Source organism: Loxodonta africana, chromosome 7, assembly GCF_030014295.1.
Source record: "Loxodonta africana isolate mLoxAfr1 chromosome 7, mLoxAfr1.hap2, whole genome shotgun sequence".
In the NCBI taxonomy this organism is placed as follows: domain Eukaryota; kingdom Metazoa; phylum Chordata; class Mammalia; order Proboscidea; family Elephantidae; genus Loxodonta; species Loxodonta africana.
Window position 1 is genome coordinate 94,804,621 of NC_087348.1, and position 25,032 is coordinate 94,829,652.

The window sequence follows — 25,032 nt, forward strand, 5'->3', positions numbered from 1 at the left end:
TAAGACACACATATATATGTATACGTATATATATAACTCACATATCCCGTTTGAATGTGTGAGTGAGCAGAGTAGAAGACACCACAGAGTATTGGTCCTTAGGGCCGTCGCATGCCTTAATCTGGTCCTGCTTTTAATTCTGAAAATTTTTCTCCAACTGAGTATTCATGAAAGTGGTGGTTAATAATTTTAGATCCTTCTCATACTTGGCTGCTTGAAACTTAAAACTTTTTTTTTTTAAAGAATGATTTAGTAATATTCTTAATTATGCCTACTAGAAATCTGACTATCTGGATCATGAAGTTATATATGAGATACTGCAATTGATCTGGCAATGGCAGGAAGAAATAAAAAACTTTTTAAATTCTGACTTTTCCATGTCTACCTTAATAAAATCAGAAATGCAAAGTATACAAAAGAGTGTGCCAAATGATGAGGGATTAGGACACACAAAAAAGAAGGGGTTTAAGACTATGTTCCAGGGACATAGTCCATACTTTATGTATCATTTGTAGGTAGAGGGAGGGAAGAGAAGAGATGGAAAAAGGCTGAAAAAGTGGAAGAAGGGTCGGGTAGGAAGGAGGAAGTAGGTGATTCCAAGAAGACGACTGCACATAGCAATCCTGAGATGGAGAGGGGAAACTAAGTAGCTTAGTTGGAATGTGGATTTTCTGCAAGTAAGGCAACTCAAGCTAAGAGAGGTATAGTCAATCACTTACCTCAAGCCGTTGTAGAACAACTCCTTGTAGTCAACATTTATTATTCTTATGTTTTCCTTTGAAAGTTGGTCAAGGGGGTATAACCGGCCCACTTGCTGAAAACCAGGAGCCATATGCCTGACGTAGTCCCTGTCAAAATTTGGCAACCAAAAAATCTGTAAAGAAAAACAGTAAATCCTTCAGTGGATAATCATCTGTCTCAGTACAAACAGCTCCACGTAGAATAGAGGGAGCACCGTTTTAGTACTGGTTAACAGTCTACGGGAAATATAGTAAGTGATTCTGGCCCTTGTGAAAAGGACCAGCCTGGCCTAATACAGACAGTCTGATGGGGCCTTCCCCAGAGTTATTTTGGAGCTGAGTTTTCTCAAGACCTCTCGTCCACCAGTTAACATCACGGACCAAGGGTCCACTATATCCATAAGTTTCATACTAGGCAAACTGTATGATGAGTGGGTAGATGAGGATGAAAGGTAGGAATCATAAACATCCCCTGGATAATGCTGCTGGAAACAATCCTTGAGAGGAGTCATTTCCTGCCAACAGGGAATGCTATTATGATTCATCTGTGAAAACAGTTCCATTTGCAAAAAAAATTCATATTTATTTCACTCCTAATACTCTCCCATATGATTCTGTGAATTAGCTGCCCAAATGTAGAGAGTTGCTTCTGAGAAATATGATGAATGAGTCTCTGCTCAAATATGAAGCAGGTACCCTTTCTACATTATTCATCAAAGCCAATTTATCAAAGCCTTAATGTTACCCAAGCTCTTTCTAAAAGATCTGTGTTAGTGATGGTGCAGGTCACATCACATGGTCATTATAAACATTCCTCTTTGACAGGGTGCTGATATTTCATCTGGTTTGGAATAGTAAATGGCCTGCTTGCTATTTAACTGGGTCATCCTCAAATTGTTACCTGTAGCCGTATTAGCAACCATCTACAAAATTACTTAAGGATCCCATCCATGGAGGAGCCACACAGCTGATCACGTCCAACTGCTATACTCCTGGGACATGCTATCCACCTCCCAATCTCTACTATAAACACTGAGATAGACGTACCAGATGTGGCTCAATTTTAGAGTCAAGGATCACGCTTACTACCAGTCGGACAAATGTGTTTCTGTGAGGATGTTTTGGTGGAGGGGTTGTAAGATCAAATATCACGTATTTTTTTTCCTTCTGTGCGAGATCCAATAAATCACGTAATTTGGGGATTTTCTGATTTCTTGCTTTTTCATTATCAGCCTCTGATAGGGGTTCCATACGATAAAATGGTTTGTCCTAAAAATATACAAATACATCAGAAAATACATTGGCTCCCATCAAAAGCATTTCCTGGTTCTCTTGCTAGGTAGTCCTACCTCCATCTTCCTCCATTACCATTCAACCTACCAGGCCCTCTGAAACACTGGTTCTGAGATCAGAGTTGACAAGAAGAAAAGTAAAATGTAATCTTCATAGGTGATTCTGGTGTTTGCAATGGTTTCTTCTATATCTAAGACCATGTTATATTTGCACTGAAGGTCTTTTATGTTCTAGTTCTGACCTTTCTTTTCAGGCTTTTCTTCCATAACTCAAGGTAATATATCCCTTTTCAGTTTCACTAGATTCCCACATATGTTCTTACTGTTGTAGTTTTGAGTAATGGGAAGAGGCTTTGGCCTTAGACTTAACTGGCTATAATCCCAGCTCTACCACACATTTGTCCTCCTTGACAAATCTTCCTGTTAAAATCCTACCTCCAACCTACAAAGCCCAGTTCAAATGCTAGCTTCTTCATGAAGTCTTCCTTAAGTATTCCTGAACTAAAAATAACATCAATGGTGTGAAACCTCTATAGCCTGTTTTTATGCCTGCTTAATTGTATGCCTCATTCTGCTTTCTACAGTTACTTGTACATGTCTGAGATGGACCAAAGTTCAAATCCTAGCTAAATACACTTCTTACTGTGTAATTTTTTACTGTGTAACTTTGCTAAAATCATCTGAATTCTCAAAGTCTTATTGTCCAAACTATAAAATTGGAGAAGGGAGGAGTAATCCATGTATTTCTCAGCAGTATTTTGAAGATTAAATTTGATTAAATATTTACAGGGTCTGGGAGCATATCTGGTACATAGAAGGTATACAAATCACATTAGTTCATTTATTCTACTGTTTCTACCAGAATATAGCTCCCTCATGGCAGGAATTTTGTCTTATTTTCTATACACTTCACAGTATTTATCTCACACATAAACAAACAAAAAACCTAAACCTGCTGCTGTGGAGTCAATGGCAATTCTGTTGGACAGAGTAGAACTGCCCCATAGGGTTTCCAGGGAGTGGCTGGTGGATTTGAACTGCTGACATGGTGGTTAGCAGCCAAGCTCTTAACGATTGTGACACCAGGTCTCTACCTTACACATAAAAAAAAACTCACTGCCGTCAAGTCGATTCGGACACATAGTGACCCTATAGGACAGAGCAGAACTGCCCCATAGAGTTTCCAAGGAGCGCCTCTTGGTTAGCAGCCCTGGCACTTAACCACTATGCCACCAGGATTTCCAAGCAGGCCGTAAATATATTTGATGTATTAAATTCAATGGAGTGACATCAGCAACATGGCAGACTAACAAACTCTACACTCCCACATGACCCTCCCCACAGAAACATCCAAAAATAAGCAGAAACTATCAAAACCAACTTTGTCAGAACTCTGAGAAATACTCAAAGGTTTACAGCAGCCAAGTGAATGCTCAATCAAGAAAAATGCAACTTCATAATGGTAGGAAAGCTTTGTGGCATGGCTCTTTACTTGTTCATGCCCCACTCCCTCCCTGGCTCAGCAGTTGGCTTGAAGAGAGCAAGCTGTGTTCCCAGTGTGGGACCCTGGACCCTGGTTCTGGAGGAAGAAGAGAAAACCTTATTCACAAGTAATCTGTCAGGTGGATACCTAAATGACTGAAGCAAGGCACTTGTCTCTGATTCACCTATATCAGAACGCATGCAGGGTTAAAAATGTCTGGCGTTCCTCAAACACTGTAAGGTAAACAATCAACCTGTATCTGTCTGGCACAAAAGAGTGTGATTAACATATACAACAGATTGCCTAAGGACTGGAAAGCAACGCTAAGAAAGTTTCTTTAAAAAAAAATAGGACATTCAAAAGCATCCATGGGAAAGGGGGGAGGGGAATTTAGAAAGCTACATGCATGCCCAGGACAAGACACACGCTCAGAGAAGACCTGAGAAAACCCTAAGCTTTCACATTGGTCTGATTGCTAAACTCAATGTAAGGCTAGCTAAGTATTGAAGGAAGGTCCCAACACAGAGCCAATCTGCAAAGACAGAAAGTGGTGATTCTATTCTGTTGTTTTTTGTTTTGGGGTTTCTTCTTCTTCTTTTCTTTTTTTTTTTTTTTTTTTTGACTTTTGGAATTCAAAGAAATCTCTGTCAAAACACCAACTGAATACAAGCTAAAGAAACAGACTTCAGTGACCACACACATCAGGGAACATAGTTTTTGCAAAAACAGTTTGGAAGGATCACTAAACCAATGGATCATTACAGTCTTCAACACTAAAAAAACTCAGAACATCCTGAAGAAGTGGGATAATCTGATTTCCAGAGTTACTATAATATTCAAGTGTACCTTTTTCAACATAAAATCACACACATACAAACAGGAAAGTTTAATTCATTCAAAAGAATTTTAAAAAGCATCGCAAAAACCATCACCCAAGGAATCCCAGATATTGCACTTACCAGACAAGGACTTTAAAACACTGTCTTAAGTATGCTCAAAGAGCTAAATGAAAACATAAACAAAGAACTAAAGGAAATAAGGAAAATGATGTAAGAACAAAATGAGAATATTCATGAAGAGGCAGAAATGACCAAAAAAAAAAGAAAGAAATTCTGTAGCTCAGAAATACAATAATTGAAATGAAAAATTCACTGGGGTTCTTCAACAGCAGATTTTAACTGGCAGAACTGAAAAGCAGCAAACGTGAAGATAAGAAATTAAAAATTACCAAGTCTTAGGAGAAAAAAAAAAGTGAAGAAAAGTGAACAGAGAACAAGGGGCTTGCGGGACACTGTCAAGCTGACCAACATATGCTTTATGGGAGTCTAGAAGGGGAAGAGAAAAAGAAAAGGGCAGAAAGAATACTTGCAGAAATAATAGCCAGAAACAGGTCAAATTTGATGAAAGGCATGAATCTACATATCCAAAAAACTCAAGGAACTCCAACTAAGACAAACCAAATTAATCAAACTTTCAAAAACCAAAGATAAAAAGAGAATTTTGAAAGCAGCGAGAGAAGTGAATCATCACATACAAGTAGTTCTCAATAAGATCAAGTACCAATTTCTCCTCAGAAACTATGGAGGCCAGAAGGCAGTGCAATGACATATTTAATGTGCCGAAAGAAAAGAACTGTCAGAGATGGGGCCAAGATGGGGGAACAGTCAGATGCTTCCTGTGGTCCCTCTGAAAACAAAAGCCCCCAAAAAACAATTGAATTGATTTTAGGAGCCCTGATCCTCAGAGACAAAGTTGAGGAGCTGGACTGAGTGGCAGGGGGAGGAAGAGACAGTTCAGAAGTAGCAAAGAAGTGCCAGTCTTGAGCTAGCAGGCACCCTGTGGGCTGGGTTAGCTGGCGCACAAGGGCTAAGGCAAGCAGTAGCACTCAGGAAGCATTTCACCACATCCGGAGAGACTGGGCAGCAGAGAGTCTCCATAAGCCTCTGAAGTCAGGGGGAAGTGGCGCTGGATCTGCGAAAGTTAACTGCGTCTAACCTACTGCGTGGGATCAAAATAACCCCTCCCTTTCCGGGACTGGTTTGTAGTGGAGAAGTGTCACTTTCCCCTAAACCACCCCACTCTTTGCTATGCTCCAATACCAGTCTGGCAGTATTCAACAACTGCCATACTGAGTAAGCCAGAAATGGAGCTATTGCACCCAAATCAGTCTCAAGACTTTAGGGAAAAAAGAAAAAAAAAACGCCAAGTTCCCTAAGCCAGGAACTCAGGAACTCAGTCCTCAGCTTCAAAAAAATCACCATGCCCCCTAAGCCAGGAACTCAAGGAAAGCACTGTCCCTTTGCCTAGGGACTGGCATAAGGGGTCCATGGACTGTGAATATCCTTCGCCCTTGCCTAGACCTCTGTGGGCCAATTCAACAGCAGAGGCCTTCATTACCGTAGAACAACAGCCTATTTGCAACTGTAGTGGCCAAGGGGGAGTTTCAGATTTATGACATTTGATACTACCCTGCCCATTAGGCAGGGTCCTCACCCACCCACATCAGGGGTCTGAGGACTGGAGGTTCCACCCATTCCACCTAGCCACCCATGCCAGGGGTCCAAGTGGTGCCTCCCAGTCCTTACAGCCAACATATTGGGTGCCCAAAGTCCAGCTGCAAAACCCATCCACCTATGCGCTCTAGGGGAGACAGACACAGCTTCCACCTAGGCACTCAGAGGCAGCCATCAGCCCCCTACCTTGCTCATCACATAGCCCCACAGCAGCCAGATACCTGTGACTGCTCCAATCACCCCTACATAGCCCTGCCCATCTACGACTCTAGGTAAGAGTCTATGTCACACACTCGATGACTGATGACCTGGACACCTGAGCTGAATCTGCACAAGAAATGTAAACAGACTCCTGGGCTCACACACCTAGTAGCAGCTCTAACCACCTGGTGACAGAATGTGAAAGCTTCGAAGATGCCAATAAAAATATTAGCTTATAAGCCCAGCCTATTTTGGGCATATCGAACAAAACAAAATGCTATGACACAGTAAGCAAACACACAATAAATAAATATAACTATGGAGGGCTCAGAGATAACAGTCAATATCAAATCTCATAAAGAAGCAGGCTAAGATGGCTCCAACAAGTGACCAAAATGAAGAATCAGGAAACCTTCCAGAGGAAGATGTATTGGACTTACCAGAGTTAGAATTCAAAAGATTAATATACAGTGCCCTTCAAGAGATCAGGAAGGAGATCAGGCAAAACTCAGACCAAGCTACGGAACACACAAACAAAGCAATTGATGAATTCAGGAAAGCAATATAAGAACAGAACAACAAATTTAATAGGGAGCTAGAAAATCCAAAAGATTAACAATAAAATTTCAGAATTGGGCAACTCAATAGAAGGTCATAAAAGCATAACTGAGGCAATGGAAATCAGAATTAGTGAAATTAAAGATAGAGCCCCAACACCAATTTATTTAAGGAAAAATCAGATAAAAGAATTTTTTTAAATAAAGAAATTCTAAGACTTATGTGGGACACTATCAAGAGGGAAAACCTACTAGTGATTGGAGTACCAGAACAGAGCAGGCGGGGGGGGAAGGGAAAACAGAAAACACAGAATTGTTGAAGAGTTGCTGGCAGAAAAATTCCCTGATATTGTGAAAGACAAGAAGATATCTATTTAAGAACCTCACTGAACCCACACAGGGTAGATCCCAAAAGAATGTCGCCAAGACATATCATAACCAAACTTGCCAAAACCAAAGATACAGAATTTGAAGAGCAACTAGGGATAAGTGAAAAGTCACCTACAAAGGACAGTCAATAAGAATAAGCTCTGACTACTCAGCAGAAACCAGGCAGGCAAGAAGGCATGGAATGACATATATAAAGCCTTGAAAGAAAAAACTCTCAGCCAAGAATTATGTATCCAGCAAAACTGTCTCTCAAATATGATGGTGAAATTAGGGCATTTCCAGATAAACAGAAATTGATGGGATTTGTAAAAACCAAACCAAAATTACAAGAAATACTAAAGGGAGTCCTTCGGTAGAGAACCAACACTATCAGACAACAACACAAAACTAGAACACAGGATGGAACAACCAGATAGCAACCCAGATAGGGAAGACACAAAAATAAGTCAAAGCTAAAAGGCTGAAAATAGGGAAACAGAGACATGAATATGTAAACGATGACAAAGTCAAAACAAAAAAAGAGAGACTAACTAGTGTAGTCATAGAGCTTTCATATGGTGAAGATGTTAAGGTGATATCAAGAGATAAGAGATTAGTTTAAACTTATAAAGACAAGGGTAAATTTTAAGGTAACCACAAAGGGAGCCAACAAAACTACCCAACAAAATAAAAAAGAAGAAAAACATAAAGACTCAACAAACACAAAATCAACAATAATGAAAAAGATGAAAAGAAAATACATAAAGAAAAATGACTCAGCACAGAAAACTAAGTGGAACAAACAAACCGTCAACACCATACATGTGAAAAAAATACATAATAGTGACAGCACTAAACTCATACCTATCAATAATTACACTGAAATTAAATGGTGGCAGAGAGAGCAGAATGGACTAAAAAAAGAACACAGTCCATCTATATGCTACCTAAAAAAGACACACCTTAGACTCAAAGACACAAACAAACTAAAACTCAAAGGATGGGAAAAAATATATCAAACAAACAACAACCAAAAAAGAGTAGAAGTGGCAATATTACTCTCTGACAAAATAGACTTTAAAGCAAAATCCACCAAGAAGGTTAAGGAAGGACACAATACAATGATTAAAGGGTCAATACACCAGGAAGAGATAATTATAATAAATATATACGCATACAATGACAGGGCTCCAAAATACATAAAACAAACTCTAACAGCATTGAAAAGAGAACTAGATGGCTCCACAGTAACAGTAGGAGACTTCAGCACACCACTTTCGGTAAAGGACACAACATCTAGAAAGAAAATCAACGAAGATATGGAAGATCTAAATGCCACAATCAATCAACTTGAGCTTATAGACATATACAGAACACTCTATACAATAGCAGCCAAGTATGCACTCTTTTCTAACATACATGGAACATTCTTCAGATTAGACTACATATTAGGCCACAAACCACGACTTAAGAGAATCCAAAACATCGAAATATTACAAAGCATCTTTTCTGACCATAAAGCCATAAAAGTAGAAAACAACAGCAGAAAGATCAAGGAAACAAAAATTCAAATACACAGAAACTGAACAACACCCTGCTCAAAAACTACTGGGTTATTGAAGAGATCAAGGAAGGAATAAAGAAATTCATAGAATCAAATGGGAATGAAAACACATCTTACCCAAAACTTTGGGATAGAGCAAAAGCAGTGCTCAGAGGTCAATTTATACCAATGCATTCCACACATGCAAAAAGAAGAAAAGGTCAAAATCAAAACATTAACCCTACCATTTGAACAAGTAGAAAGAGAGCAGCAAAAGAAGCCCTCAGGCACCAGAAGAAAGGAAATAATAAAGATTAGAGCAGAAATAAATGAAATAGAGAATAGAAAAACAACTGAAAGAGTCAACAAGACCAAAAGTTGGTCCTTTGAAAAGACCAACAAAATCAACAAACCACTGTCCAAACTGACAAAAGAAAAACAGGAGAGGAAGCAAATAACCTGAATAAGAAATGAGATGGGCGATATCACAACAGACCCAAAGGAAATTGAAAGGGTCATAACATAATACTATGAAAAATTGTACTCCAACAAATTTGAAAATCTACAGGAAATGAACAAATTTCTAGAAATGTACTACCTACCTAAACTAACAAACTGAGGTAGAAAAGCTAAATAAATCCATAACAAAAGAAGAGGTCGAAGAGGTAATTTAAAAAACTCCCAACAACAACAAGAAAAAAGCCCTGGCCCGGAGAGCTTCACTGGAGAATTCTACCGAACTTTCAGAGAAGAGTTAACACCACTACTATGAAAGGTATTTCAGAACATAGAAAAGGAAGAAATATTCCTGAACTCATTCTATGAAGCTGGCATAACTCTGATACCAGAGCCAAGACACCACAAAAAATGAAAATTACAGAGCAATATCCCCCATGAACATAGATGCAAAAATCCTCATCAAAATTGTAGCCAATAGAATTCAACAGCATATCAAAAAAAAATAATTCATCATGACCAAGTGGGATTCATATGAGGTATGCAGGGATGGTTCAACATTAGAAAAACAATCAATGAAAAACCATCAAATAAATAAAACATAAGAACCACATGATCTTAGCAACTGATGCAGAAAAGGCATTTGACAAAGTTCAACACCCATTCGTGATTAAAAAAAAAACTCTCAGCAAAATAGGAATAGAAGGGGAATTCCTCTACATAATAAAGGGCATTTATACAAAGCCAAAGTCAACATCATTCTAAACGGAGACAGACTGAAAGCATTCCCCTTGAGAATGGAAACCAGACAAGGATGCCCCTTTTCATCACACTTATTGAACATTGTGCTGGGGGTCCTAGCCAGAGTAATAAGGCAAGACAAGACATAAAGGCATCCAAATTGGTTAGGAAGAGGTAAAAGTATCCCTACTTGCAGATGATATGATCTAATACACAGAAAACCCCAAAGAATCCACAAGAAAACCACTGGAACTAATAGAAGATTTCAGCAAAGATTCATGATACAAGATAAACATACAAAAATCAGTTGGATTCCTCTAAACCAACAAAGAGAACTTTGAAAAGGAAATCAGCAAATCAATACCATTTACAATAGCCCCCAAGAAGATAAAGTACTTAGGAATAAACCTGACCAGAGATGTAAAAGACCTATACAAAGAAAACTACAAAACACTATTGCAAGAAACCAAGAGAGGCATTACATTAAGTGGAAAAACATACCATGCTCATGGATGAAAAAAAAAAAAAAGGAAGACTTAACACTGTGACGATCTCAATTCTACCCAAAGTGAACTACAGATAAAATGCAACCCTTATTCAAATTCCTACAGCATTTTTTAACAAGATGGAGAAACAAATTACCAACTTCATATGGAAAGGGAAGAGGCCCCAAATAAGTAAAGCATTACAGAAGGAGAACAAAGTGGCAGGCCTCACACTACCAGATTTTAGAACCCATTATACCACCACAGTAGTCAGAACAGCCTGGTACTGATACAGCAACAGATATACAGACCATGGAACAGAATTGAGAACCCAGACATAAATCCATTCACCTATGTGCAGCTGATATTTGACAAAGGTCCAAAGTCCATTAAATGCGGAAAAGACAGTCTCTTTAACAAATGGTGCTGGCATAACTGGATATCCATCTATTAAAAAAAAAAATGAAACAAGGACACATACCTCCCACCATACACAAAAACTAAATCAAAATGGATCAAAGGACTTGGGGGCCAAGACGGCTGACTAGGTAGACGCTACCTCGGATCCCTCTTGCAACAAAGACTCGGGAAAACAAGTGAATTATCACATACATGACAATCTACGAACCCTGAACAACAAACACAGATTTAAAGAGTTGACCTGAGTGACAGAGACGGAGAACGAACAACTACGGGGAAGCAGCAACTGTTTTCAGAGCCTGGAGCCAGCGTCCCAGTCAGGTAACCTTGGCGCCGGGCTTAGGACTGGGCACAGGGGAGCTGAACACGACATCTGTGACGGCGCAAACACGGGGAGCAGCCCTAGCCCCCTGAACTGACCCCGTGAGGGGGCCCAGCCGGTCCGTGTGGGCGGCACGGCCACGCAGCTGGTGGGAGGAGAAGTCCCCGGGAGGCAGTGACTGGTTTTGGAGCCGGGAGTGCAGCGTCCCAGCCAGGGAACCTTGGCGCCGGACTTTAGACTGGGCACAGGGGAGCTGAACGCTACATCTGGTCATGGCGCAAACACGGGGCGCAGCCCTACTCCCCTGAACTAACCCTGGGAGGGGGCCCAGCCAGTCTGCGGGGGAGGCGCAGTGACGCAGCTGGTGAGACGAGAAGTCCCCGGGAGGCAGCGACTGATTTTGGAGCCGGGAATGCAGCGTCCCAGCAGGGGAATCTTGACGCTGGGCTTTGGATTGGCAGCGGAGGATCTGACCGCGGCTTCAGCGGGCCAGACCCTCGGGGACAATCTCCACACAGCCAGCACACATAGGCGACACGCCCCTCGGGAATCTCAAATAAAATAGTCATCCCAAGCAAGACAAGCAACTTTGGCTATATTCCGGGGTGCTACTCTCTGCTGTTTTTCTGAACCCTCCCCTCCCCTTCCCAGGCAGCTTCATTAACTTTGGAATTTCCTGAGCGAGAGGGAGAACGGCTCCGGCTCCGCGGCTTTGCTTTTCCCTTTTTTTTTTTTGGTCTTTTCCTAACCCATTCTTCCAGCCTGAGAGAAGCAACCACAGAAAACCCAGGGACCAAAAATTCTTCCCTAATTGGACTAAAAACACAGAACCAGCTCCAGCCAAGCATATATGATCCAAATCTCGGGCTTTTACCCTTACAGGGAACAAGGTGGCTGTTATAATGCAAAGGCACTTCTGATAGGGATCTGACTGCATTTTTTTTAGCAGATTTACTGGAAAAACAAGTTTCCCAGGTCTGATATCTCTGCTTATTCAACAGAGCCCTAACTGACCCACAACAGGGAACTGAGGGTTGAAGCTCCCCCCAGACCACCTAGCCTCTTGCCTTAGGGGTCTAAGGAGGGTGACACCTACCAATCAGTAGAGGTACTTGCATTGGGGGCCTAAGGTACAGCTGCAGAGCCCTCCCACCAAGGTGCTATAGGAATAGAGACACACCTACCCCACTGACACTTGGGGGAAGCCTGTCAGCATCCTGCCCCCCTGGAGTGTAAACCCCAGCTGCTAATAGAATCTGGTGCACACAACTATCACCACTACTTCTCGAGGTGGATAGGTGTTAGGGTGCAGCACACACTTGATGACCCAAAATTCAGATTCTACTCAAGAACAGTGAATAGACTCAGGCATATATATCTGGCAACAGCCCCAACCAGCTGGTAATAGGTCATAAGTAAGTCAACGGCTACAACAAACAAGACAGCACAATCTAGTAGCCCATCCACGTATATTGAAAGAAAACAAAACAAGATAAGACTCAGTGAGCAAATATAGAATAATTTTTTTTTTTATATCTTAGTGATGGCTCGGAGACAGCAGTCGATATCAAACCTCATAAAGAAGCAGACTATGACAGCTTCTACAACCCCCCAAACAAAAGAATCAAAAACTTTCCCAAATGAAGATACAATCCTGGAATTATCAGATACAGAACATAAAAAATTAATTTACAGAATGCTTCAAGACATCAGGGATGACCTCAGAAATGAAATAAGGCAGACTGCAGAAAAAGCCAAAGAACACACTGATAAAACACTTGAAGAACTCAAAAAGATTATTCAAGAACATAGTGGAAAAATTAATAAGTTGCAAGAATCCATAGAGAGACAGCATGCAGAAATCCAAAAGATTAACAATAAAATTACAGAATTGGACAATGCAATAGGAAGTCAGAGGAGCAGACTCGAGCAATTAGAATGCAGAGTGGGAAATCTGCAGGACCAGGGAATTAACACCAACATAGCTGAAAAAAAATCAGATAAAAGAATTTAAAAAAATGAAGAAACCCTAAGAATCATGTGGGACTCTATCAAGAAGGATAACCTGCGGGTGATTGGAGTCCCAGAACAGGGAGGGGGGACAGAAAACACAGAGAAAATAGTTGAAGATCTGCTGACAGAAAACTTCCCTGACATCATGAAAGACGAAAGGATATCTATCCAAGATGCTCATCGAACCCCATTTAAGACTGATCCTAAAAGAAAAACACCAAGACATATTATCATCAAACTTGCCAAAACTAAAGATAAAGAGAAATTTTTAAAAGCAGCCAGGGATAAAAGAAAGGTCTCCTTCAAGGGAGAATCAATAAGAATAAGTTCAGACTACTCAGCAGAAACCATGCAGGCAAGAAGGCAATGGGATGTCATATACAGAGCACTGAAGGAGAAAAACTGCCAGCCAAGGATCATATATCCAGCAAAACTCTCTGAAATATGAAGGCGAAATTAAGATATTTACAGATAAACACAAGCTTAGAGAATTTGCAAAAACCAAACCAAAGCTACAAGAAATACTAAAGGAAATTGTTTGGTCAGAAAACCAATAATATCAGATACCAGCACAACACAAGGTCACAGAACAGAACATCCTGATATCAACTCAAATAGGGAAATCACAAAAACAAATTAGGATTAATTTAAAAAAAAATGCTCAAAACAGGGAATCATTGAAGTCAATATGTAAAAGATCACAGTAATCAAAAAGAGAGACTAAATACAGGTGGCATAGAACTGCCATATGGAGAGGGATACAAGGCGATATAGGACAATACAAGTTAGTTTTTTACTTAGAAAAATAGGGGTAAATATTAAGGTAACCACAAAGAGGTATAACAACTCCATAACTCAAAATAAAAGCCAAGAAAAACGTAATGACTCAACAAACATAAAGTCAAATACTATGAAAATGAAGATCTCACAATTTACAAAGAAAAACATCTCAGCACAAAAAAGTAAGTGGAAAAATGAAATTGTCAACAACACACATAAAAAGGCATCAAAATGACAACACTAAACACTTATCTATAATTACGCTGAATGTAAACGGACTAAATGCACCAATAAAGAGACAGAGAGTCTCGGACTGGGTAAAGAAACACGATCCGTCTGTATGCTGCCTACAAGAGACACACCTTAGACTTAGAGACACAAACAAACTAAAACTCAAAGGATGGAAAAAATATATCAAGCAAACAATAAGCAAAAAAGAAGAGGAGCAGCAATATTTTCTGACAAAATAGACGTTAAAGTTAAATCCACCACAAAGGATAAAGAAGGACACTACATAATGATAAAAGGGACAATTGATCAGGAAGATATAACCATATTAAATATTTATGCACCCAATGACAGGGCTGCAAGATACATAAATCAAATTTTAACAGAACTGAAAAGTGAGATAGACACCTCCACAATTATAGTAGGAGACTTCAACACACCACTTTCGGAGAAGGACAGGATATCCAGTAAGAAGCTCAATAGAGACACAGAAGACCTAATTGCTACAATCAACCAACCTAACCTCATTGACTTATACAGAACTCTCCACCCAACTGCTGCAAAGTATACTTTTTTTTCTAGCGCACATGCAACATTCTCTAGAATAGACCACATATTAGGTCATAAAACAAACCTTTGCAGAATCCAAAACATCGAAATATTACAAAGCATCTTCTCAGACCACAAGGCAATAAAAGTAGAAATCAATAACAGAAAAACCAGGGAAAAGAAATCAAATACTTGGAAACTGAACAATACCCTCCTGAAAAAAGACTGGGTTATAGAAGACATTAAGGAGGGAATAAGGAAATTCATAGAAAGCAACGAGAATGAAAATACTTCCTATCAAAACCTATGGGACACAGCAAAAGCAGTGCTCAGAAGCCAATTTATATCGATAAATGCACACATACAAAAAGAAGAAAGAGCCATAATCAGAGAACTGTCCCTACAACTTGAACAAATAGAAAGGGAGCAACAAAAGAATCCACCAGGCACCAGAAGAAAACAAATAATAAAAATTAGACCTGAACTAAATGAATTAGAGAACAGAAAAACAATTGAAAGAATTAACAAACCCAAAAGCTGGTTCTTTGAAAAAATTAACAAAATCGATAAACCATTGGCCAGACTGACTAAAGAAATACAGGAAAGGAAACAAATAACCCGAATAAGAAACGAGAAGGGCCACATCACAACAGACCCAACTGAAATTAAAAGAATCATATCAGATTATTATGAAAAATTGTACTCTAAGAAATTTGTAAACCTAGAAGAAATGGATGAATTCCTGGAAAAACACTACCTACCTAAACTAACACAATCAGAAGTAGAACAACTAAATAGATCCATAACAAAAAAAGAGATTGAAACAGTAATCAAAAAACTCCCAACAAAAAAAAGCCCTGGCCCGGATGGCTATACTGCAGAGTTCTACCAAACTTTCAGAGAAGAGATAACACCACTACTACTAAAGGTATTTCAAAGCATAGAAAATGACGGAATACTACCTAACTCATTCTATGAAGCCACCATCTCCCTGATACCAAAACCAGGTAAAGACATCACAAAAAAAGAAAATTACAGAACTATATCCCTCCTGAACATAGATGCAAAAATCCTCAACAAAATTCTAGCCGATAGAATTCAACAACATATCAAAAAAATAATTCACCACGACCAAGTGGGATTTATACCAGGTATGCAAGGCTGGTTTAATATTAGAAAAACCATTAACGTAATCCACCATATAAATAAAACAAAAGACAAAAACCACATGATCTTATCAAATGATGCAGAAAAGGCATTTGACAAAGTCCAACACCCATTTATGATAAAAACTCTCACCAAAATAGGAATTGAAGGAAAATTCCTCAACATAATAAAGGGGGCATCTATGCAAAGTCAACAGACAACATCACTCTAAATGGAGAGAGCCTGAAAGCATTTCCCTTGAGAACGGGAACCAGACAAGGATGTCCTTTATCACCGCTCTTATTCAACATTGTGCTAGAAGTCCTAGCCAGAGCAGTTAGGCTAGACAAAGAAATAAAGGGCATCCGGATTGGCAAAGAGGAAGTAAAATTATCTCTATTTGCAGATGACATGATCTTATACACAGAAAACCCTAAGGAATCCTCCAGAAAACTACTGAAACTAATAGAAGAGTTTGGCAGAGTCTCAGGTTATAAGATAAACATACAAAAATCACTTGGATTCCTCTACATCAACAAAAAGAACACCGAAGAGGAAATAACCAAATCAATACCATTCACAGTAGCCCCCAAGAAGATAAAATACTTAGGAATAAATCTTGCCAAGGATGTAAAAGACCTATACAAAGAAAACTACAAAGCTCTACTACAAGAAATTCAAAACGACATACTTAAGTGGAAAAACATACCTTGCTCATGGATAGGAAGACTTAACATAGTAAAAATGTCTATTCTACCAAAAGCCATCTATACATACAATGCACTTCCGATCCAAATTCCAATGTCATTTTTTAAGGTGATAGAGAAACAAATCACCAACTTCATATGGAAGGGAAAGAAGCCTCGGATAAGCAAAGCATTACTGAAAAAGAAGAAGAAAGTGGGAGGCCCCACTCTACCTGATTTCAGAAGCTATTATATAGCCACAGTAGTCAAAACAGCCTGGTACTGGTACAACAACAGGCACATAGACCAGTGGAACAGAACTGAGAACCCAGATATAAATCCATCCACATATGAGCAGCTGATATTTGACAAAGGCCCAGTGTCAGTTAATTGGGGAAAAGATAGTGTTTTTAACAAATGGTGCTGGCACAACTGGATATCCATTTGCAAAAAAATGAAACAGGACCCATACCTCACACCATGCACAAAAACTAACTCCAAGTGGATCAAAGACCTAAACATAAAGACTAAAACGATAAAGATCATGGAAGAAAAAATAGGGACAACGTTAGGAGCCCTAATACAAGGCATAAACAGAATACAAAACATTACCAAAAATGACAAAGAGAAACCAGATAACTGGGAGCTCCTAAAAATCAAACACCTATGCTCATCTAAAGACTTCTCCAAAAGAGTAAAAAGACCACGTACAGACTGGGAAAGAATTTTCAGCTATGACATCTCCGACCAGCGCCTGATCTCTAAAATCTATATGATTCTGTCAAAACTCAACCACAAAAAGACAAACAACCCAATCAAGAAGTGGGCAAAGGATATGAACACACACTTCACTAAAGAAGATATTCAGGCAGCTAACAGATACATGAGAAAATGCTCTCGATCATTAGCCATTAGTGAAATACAAATTAAAACTACGATGAGATTCCATCTCACTCCAACAAGGCTGGCATTAATCCAAAAAACACAAAATAATAAATGTTGGAGAGGCTGTGGAGAGATTGGAACTCTTATACACTGCTGGTGGGAATGTCAAATGGTACAACCACTTTGGAAATCTATCTGGCGTTATCTTAAACAGTTAGAAATAGAACTACCATACAACCCAGAAATCCCACTCCTCGGAATATACCCTAGAGAAATAACAGCCTTCACACAAACAGATATATGCACACCCATGTTTATTGCAGCTCTGTTTACAATAGCAAAAAGCTGGAAGCAACCAAGGTGTCCATCAACGGATGAATGGTTAAATAAATTGTGGTATATCCACACAATGGAATACTACACATCTATAAAGAACAGTGACGAATCTGTGAAACATTTCATAACATGGAGGAACCTGGAAGGCATTATGCTGAGCGAAATTAGTCAGTGGCAAAAGGAAAAATATTGTATAAGACCACTATTATAAGATCTTGAGAAACAGTATAAACTGAGAAGAACACATACTTTTGTGGTTACGAGTGGGGGGAGGGAGGGAGGGAGGGAGAGGGTTTTTTACTGATTAATAAGTAGATAAGAGCTGCTTTAGGTGAAGGAAAGGACAACACTCAACACATGGAAGGACAGCTCAACTGGACTGGACCAAAAGCAAAGAAGTTTCCGGGATAAAATGAATGCTTCAAAGGTCAGCGGAGCAAGGGCGGAGGTTTGGGGACCATGGTTTGCGGGGACTTCTAAGTCAATTGGCAAAATAATTCTATTATGAAAACATTCTGCATCCCACTTTGAAATGTGGCGTCTGGGGTCTTAAATGCTAACAAGCAGCCATCTAAGATGCATCAATTGGTCTCAACCCACCTGGAGCAAAGGAGAATGAAGAACACCAAGGTCACAGAATAACTAAGAGCCCAAGAGACAGAAGGGGCCACATGAACCAGAGACCTACATCATCCTGAGACCAGAAGAAGTAGTTGGTGCCCGGCCACAACCAATGACTGCCCTGACAGGGAGCACAACAGAGAACCCCTGAGGGAGCAGGAGATCAGTGGGATGCAGACCACAAATTCTCATAAAAAGACCATACTTAATGGTCTGACTGAGACTAGAGGAATCCTGGCGGTCATGGTCCCCAAACCTTCTGATGGCACAGGACAGGAACCATTCCCGAAGACAACTCATCAGACATGAAAGGGACTGGACAGTGGGTAGGAGAAAGATGCTGATGAAGAGTGAGCTAATTATATCAGGGGGACACTTGAGACTGTGTTGGCATCTCCTGTGTGGACGGGGGATGGGAGGATAGAGAGAGTTGGAAGCTGGCAAAATTGTCACGAAAGGAAAGACTGGAAGGGCTGACTCATTAGGGGGAGAGCAAGTGGGAGTACGGAGTAAGGTGTATATAAACTTATATGTGACAGGCTGACTTGATTTGTAAACGTTCGCTTGAAGCTCAAAAGTTAATTAAAAAAAATGGATCAAAGACCTAAATATAAAACCAAAAACTATAACAGTCACAGAAGCAAAAATAGGGACAATGCTATGAGCCCTAGTACATGGCATAAACGGTACACAAACCATAACTAAAGTGCACACAGGCCAGAAGATAAACTAGATAACTGGGAGCTCCTAAAAATCAAACACTTATGCTCATGAGAAGACTTAAAAGAGTAAAAAGAGAACCTACAGACTGGGAAAAAAAATTGGCTACAACATATCCAATAAGGGTCTAATTTCTAAAATCTACAAGACACTGCAACATCAAAAAGACAGATAATACAGTTAAAAAATGGGCAAAAGATAAGAACAGACACTTCACCAAAGACATTCAAGCAGCTAACAGATACATGAGGAAATGCTCATGATCATTAGCCTTTAGAGAAATGCAAACTACAATGAGATACCATCTCACCCCAACAAGGCTGGCACAAATCCAAAACACAAAATAGTAAATGTTGGAAAGACTGGAACACTTATGCACTGCTGGTGGGAACATATAATCGTACAACCACTTTGGAAAATGATTTAGCACTTCCTTAAAAAGCTAGAAATAGAAACACCATACAATCCAGCAATCCCATTCCTAGGGATATATCCTAGAGAAATAAGAGCCGTCACACAAATAGACACATGCACATGTTCATTACAGCACTGTTCGCAATAGCAAAAAGATGTAAACAACCTAGGTGCCCACCAACAGATGAATGGATAAACAAATTATTGTACCTAATTCCTTCATACACAGAATGGAATATTACGCGAAGATAAAGAACAATGATGAATCCACAGAGCATCTCACATGGATGAATCTGGAAGGTATTATGCTGAGTGAAATCAGTCAGTTACAAAAGAAGAGGGGAATTCACTAACTAGGTAGTAGGCAAGGATCAACTTCAGTGAAGGGAAGGGCAACACACAATACAGGGGAAGTCAGCACAACTGGACCAAAGTAGAAGCTAAGAAGTTTCCTGGACATACCACAATAAAGAATTCTCTTGGTATTTGGATTGGGATTGCACTGTATTTGTACATTGCTCTCAGTAGAACTGACATTTTCATGCTGTTGAGTCTACTTATCTATGAGCATGGTATGTTTTTCTATTTATGTTAGGTCTCTTTTGATTTTTTGCAATAGTGTTTTATAGTCTTCTTTGTATAGGTCTTTTATGTTCCTGGTTAGATTTATTCCTAAGTGTCTTATTTTTTAGGGGCTATTATACTGCTTTCCTGATTTCCTTTTTGTAGTTCTCTTTATTGGTGTATAGGAATCTAATTGATTTTTGTATGTTTATCTTGTATCCTGCTTCTCTGCTGATTCCATCTTTGATTTCTTCTATTACCCAATGGTTTTTAAGCTAGGTGTTACTTAGGTTCCATGTACTTGATTTTTTCCTTGCTCTTCCTGTTATTAATTTCTATTTTTGTGGTGTTGTGATCAGAGAAGATGCTTTGTATTATTCCAACGTTTTTAGATTTTATTGTGACCTAAGATGTGACCTGTTCTGGAGAATGTTCCATGTGCACTGGAAAAGAAAAATACTTTCTACTATTGGGTGGAGTGTTCTGTATATGCCTATAAGGTCAAGTTGTTTGATTGTGGCCTTTACATCTTCTGTATCTTTGTTGAGTTTCTTTCTAAATGTTCATTCTTTACCCAGAGTGGTATGTTGAAGTCTCTCACTATTATTGTGCAAATGTAAATTTCTCTTTTCGGTGCTGTTACAGTTTGTTTTGTGTATTCTGGAGCCCTGTCATTGAGTGCATAGATATTTATTATGGTTATAGCCTCATGATGGATTGTCCCTTTGATCATTATATAATATCCTTCCTTGTCCTTTACGGTAGATTTTGTTTTAAGCTCTATTTTATCTGAGATTAGTATTGCTACTCTGCTCTTTTCTGGTTGCTGTCTGCTTGATACATCGTTTCCACCCTTTGATTTTTAATATGTCTTTCCTTCTAAGGTATGTCTCTTGTAGACAGCATATTGATGGGTCCCGTTTTTTGTTTTTTTTTTTTATCCATTCTGTCAATCTCTGTCTCTTTATGGGTACATTTAAGCCATTTACATTCAGTGTCATTATCAATAAGTGTAAGATTATTGCTGTCATTTTCTAGTACTTTTTTCTTTCTTTCTTTTTTGTGGTATTGACATTTTCTTTGTTCTTCTTACTCTCCCGTGCTGAGTTCCATTTGTTTGTGGATTTGGTTTGTTTTTTGTAGATTTTGTGTTTACTAAGACTATGTTTTTCTTCTTTATTTTGATGAAGTTTGTTAACTTTCTTTGTGGTTACCTTGAAATTTACCCCTATCTTCCTAAGTTTAAACCAGGTTTTTATTACTTGATATCACCTTTACTTCCTCTGCATTTGAAAATTCTATGCCTACACCATTTATTCCCTCTTTTATTATTCTGACGTTGATGTCATTAACAGATTGACTTTTCTGGTTCCCTGTTTTAAATCTTTTAGTTGTGTTTTATCCTTGAGAGTTCATTACCTAGGTTGGTATCTGGCTGATGCTGTCCCATGTCCTAGATTCAGGTTGTTGTCTGATGTTGTTTGTTCTCAAACCAAAGATCTTCCTTTAATAATTCTTGTAAGTTTGGTTTTTACATATTCCCTTAATTTTTGTTTATCTGCAAATGTCCTGATTTTGCCATTATATCTGATTGAGTTTTGCAGGATATATTATTCTTGGTTGGCAATTTTTTTCTTTCAAGGTTTTATATATGTCATCCCATTGCCTTCCTGCCTGCATGGTTTCTGCCAAGTAATAAGAGCTTAGTCTTATTGCTTCCCTTTTACGACTTTTCATTTTTCTTGAGCTACTCTTAGGATTCTTTCCTTGCTGTGTTTTGGCGGATGTGATTATGATGTCTTGGTGACTTTCTTTTGGGGTCTCTCCTGTATGGGGTTTGTTGAGCTTTTTGGTTGGTCAGCTTTTCACCTTTCATGATATTAGGGAAGTTTTCTGTCAGCAAATCTTCAAAGATCCTCTGTGTTTTCCATTTTCTCCCCATGTTCTGAACTCTGATCATGTGCAACTTTTTGCTCTTGACTGTATCCCATATCATTCTCAGGTTTTCTTCATTCTCTTCTCTGATTTTTTCTCAAAGAAAATGGTATCCAAGGATTTGTCTTCAATTTCACTGATCCTGTCTTCTGTTGTTTCACATTTGCTCCTAAAACCTTCAACTACACTGTCCATTTCTGAAACTTTGTTGCTTATCCTTTGGATTTTGAATTGCTGTTTTTACATGATTTCTAGTTGTCAGTTTATTCTGACATTTTGTTCCTGTATTATTTTCCTGAATTCTTCCATTGCTCGGTCTCTTTTTTCCCTGATTTTGTCTATTTTTTCCTTATTTTGTCTTTGTTTTCCTTCATGTTTTTCCTAATCTTTTGGAGAGTCCTAAATATTAGACTTTTGAATTCCCTATCAGGCAGTTCCAGTGCCCCTTCTTCTATAGGAAGGTCATCTGGTGTTTTACATTGGTTGCTTACTGGAGCCATCCTGTCCTGTTTTAACTCATATTCTAAAAAGTAAGCTAAATAGTCCTAAATGAATTTATCACTTTAACAAAGAGAAAATCAAATTATAGTTTAACAATAATATAAAGTTTGCTAGTGAAGCATTCACAAGCCTTTGTTTTATCTTAAAATAAACCCTTTAAACTAAATCTACATGTTTCATTGCTTCTTAGTATACTCATTTTCAGGTAGTTTCAATCAAGTTTAAATAAAGTTCACTTTCTCTTAAACCCTCTGCAACTTATTATACCCACTCATTTGTCTATCGTTTTGTTTCACATTCCAGAACATTCAGACACTTTAAATCAGCCATACCACTAAACTCAATGTTTTGTTCAGTTCACTTTTTTCTTTTCACAGCAAGATTGTCTTGGGGAAGAAAGTAGTTTGTTGATTTACTTTCTGTTGTGTGTGTTTGTCTCTGTATACACATATATGTACATACAAACACACATGTAAAGGACATAGATTCTATTAGTTGCCATCAAGTCAACTGCAACTCATGATGACTGTTATGGATTGAATTAAAAAAAACCCTTCAAAATTAGTGTTCTAAATCCTAATCCCTATACTTGTGGTTGTAATACCATTTGGGAATGGGTTTTCATTGTAATGTTGAAGAGGCCATATCAGTGCAGGGTGCATTTTAAGCCAACCACCTTTGCGGAAGAAATGGAACAGATAAGGACAGAGGAGAAAGTAGAGATGGGAGAAGATAGATGCCCTGCCACATGAACACGGCCAAGGAGCCAAGGAATAAGGACCTTTCCTTGGAGGCCTGGTGGTGAAGCGGTTAAGAGCTCAGGCTGCTAACCAAAAGGTCAGCAGGTTGAATCCACCAGTCACTCTTTGGAAACCCTATGGGGTAAGTTCTACTCTGTCCTATAGGATCGCTATGAGTCAGAATTGCCTCGATGGCACACGACAACAACGTAGAGCCAACAGAGAACAAGCCTTCCCCTATAGCCAGCATCTTGAATTTGGATTTATAGCCTCCTAAACTGTGTGAGAATAAATTCATGCATTTTCAAAACCACCCACTTATGGTATTTTTGTTACAGCAATACTAGATAACTAAGACAGTGATCCCACGTGTTATGGAGTAGAACTGCTCCATAGGGTTTTCTTGGTTGTAACATTAACAAAAGCAGATTGTCAGGCCTTTTCCTTCATGGTACTGTTGGGTGGGTTCAAACCCCAACTTTAGGGTAGCAGTCAAGTGGAAACCTTTTGTGTGACCTAGGGATATATATAAATAATTCCCGCAGTCATTCAACTATGAGTTGAATAATCGGGCATGTCACTTACCCTTTTCAAGCTTAAGTTCTCTCATTTTTAATATAAAATATTTTAGGTCAAATTAAACGATGCATTTAAGGTTTTTTTTTAAATTGTAACTTATAGTTACTGTTTGTAGCATGTCCAAAAAGGGTCCAAAGTACTTTTAAGTGACCACTGTCATACAACTTACATCCTCTCTGTCCATTTTATCTCCCTTAGTAGACAGTGAATATCTTGAGAGCAGGAACTGTATTTTATCAGCATATAGAGTTTGCTTACTGGATGAATGAATGAATGACTCAATGAAAGAATATCTAGTGTTCGGGACTGAGTAAACAAGTCTGACTTTATACTCCACCATTCCCTCTTAATGTCACTGAAAGTGTACTGTTAGTGGCATTGGTAAGTTAATTTTCACGAAACACTGAACCACAAGTAATATTCACTGTCACAAAAATAAGTCCAATGCAAGTCCTTATAACTGGATTAAGCAAACCTCTCCCTCATCTAGCTACAATTTATCTTTAATCTAGGTACAACACAAAGTTTCAGCACTTGTGCTAGTTGGTCAAAAATAAATCCAAAGCTATTCTATTTTCCCTAATAAATTTCACTGAGGAATTTAAATTGTTAGGTTGTACTCAAGGGTTGTGCTATATCGAGACTTGTTCTATATCAACCAAAGTGAAAGACAAAATTTTGGTAATCACCTGAAACTATCCAACTCCTATTGGTGGGATCAATATCCTTAGGAAGCTGTTTCCCACCAAATATGCTACCTCTGCACGTTTTTTATAAATAGACATTGTCTATGGAGAGCTTGAGAAGTCATACAATTGGAGTGGCCTATTTTAACAGCCCGACAGAACAATTAACCTTGACCTTGGGTTGGCAGCAGAAAGCCTGATTCCCATATGTTATGGATAGAATTGTGTACCCCAAAATGTCTGTCAACTTGGCTAGGCCATGATTCCCAGTATTCTGTAATTGTTCACCATTTTGTTATCTGATGTGATTTTCCTATGTGTTGTAAATCCTACCTCTACAAAGTTAATGAGGCAGGAATAGAGGCAGTTATGTTAATGAGGCAGGGCTCAATCTACAAGATTGGGTTGTATCTTAAGTAAATCTTTCCTGAGATACAAAAGAGAGAAGTGAGCAGAGAGAAAGAGGGATCTCATATTCCAGGAAAGAAGCACCAGGAGCAGAGCAGGTCCTTTAGACCCAGGATCCC

General features: G+C 38.9%; 1 protein-coding gene across 1 annotated transcript in view; it reads right to left on the reverse strand.

The window, feature by feature from the left end:
• The window catches only part of LOC100660903 (glycerophosphodiester phosphodiesterase domain-containing protein 4-like), an 81,523-nt gene that overhangs the window by 18,988 nt on the left and 37,503 nt on the right, over positions 1–25,032 (reverse strand). Inside the window, exons 10-11 of the mRNA XM_064288734.1 lie at positions 1,788–2,009; positions 720–874 (exon numbers count right to left, since the gene is read on the reverse strand). Of these exons, the coding sequence (XP_064144804.1) occupies positions 720–874; positions 1,788–2,009 (377 nt within the window). The remainder of the gene's footprint in view (positions 1–719; positions 875–1,787; positions 2,010–25,032) is intronic.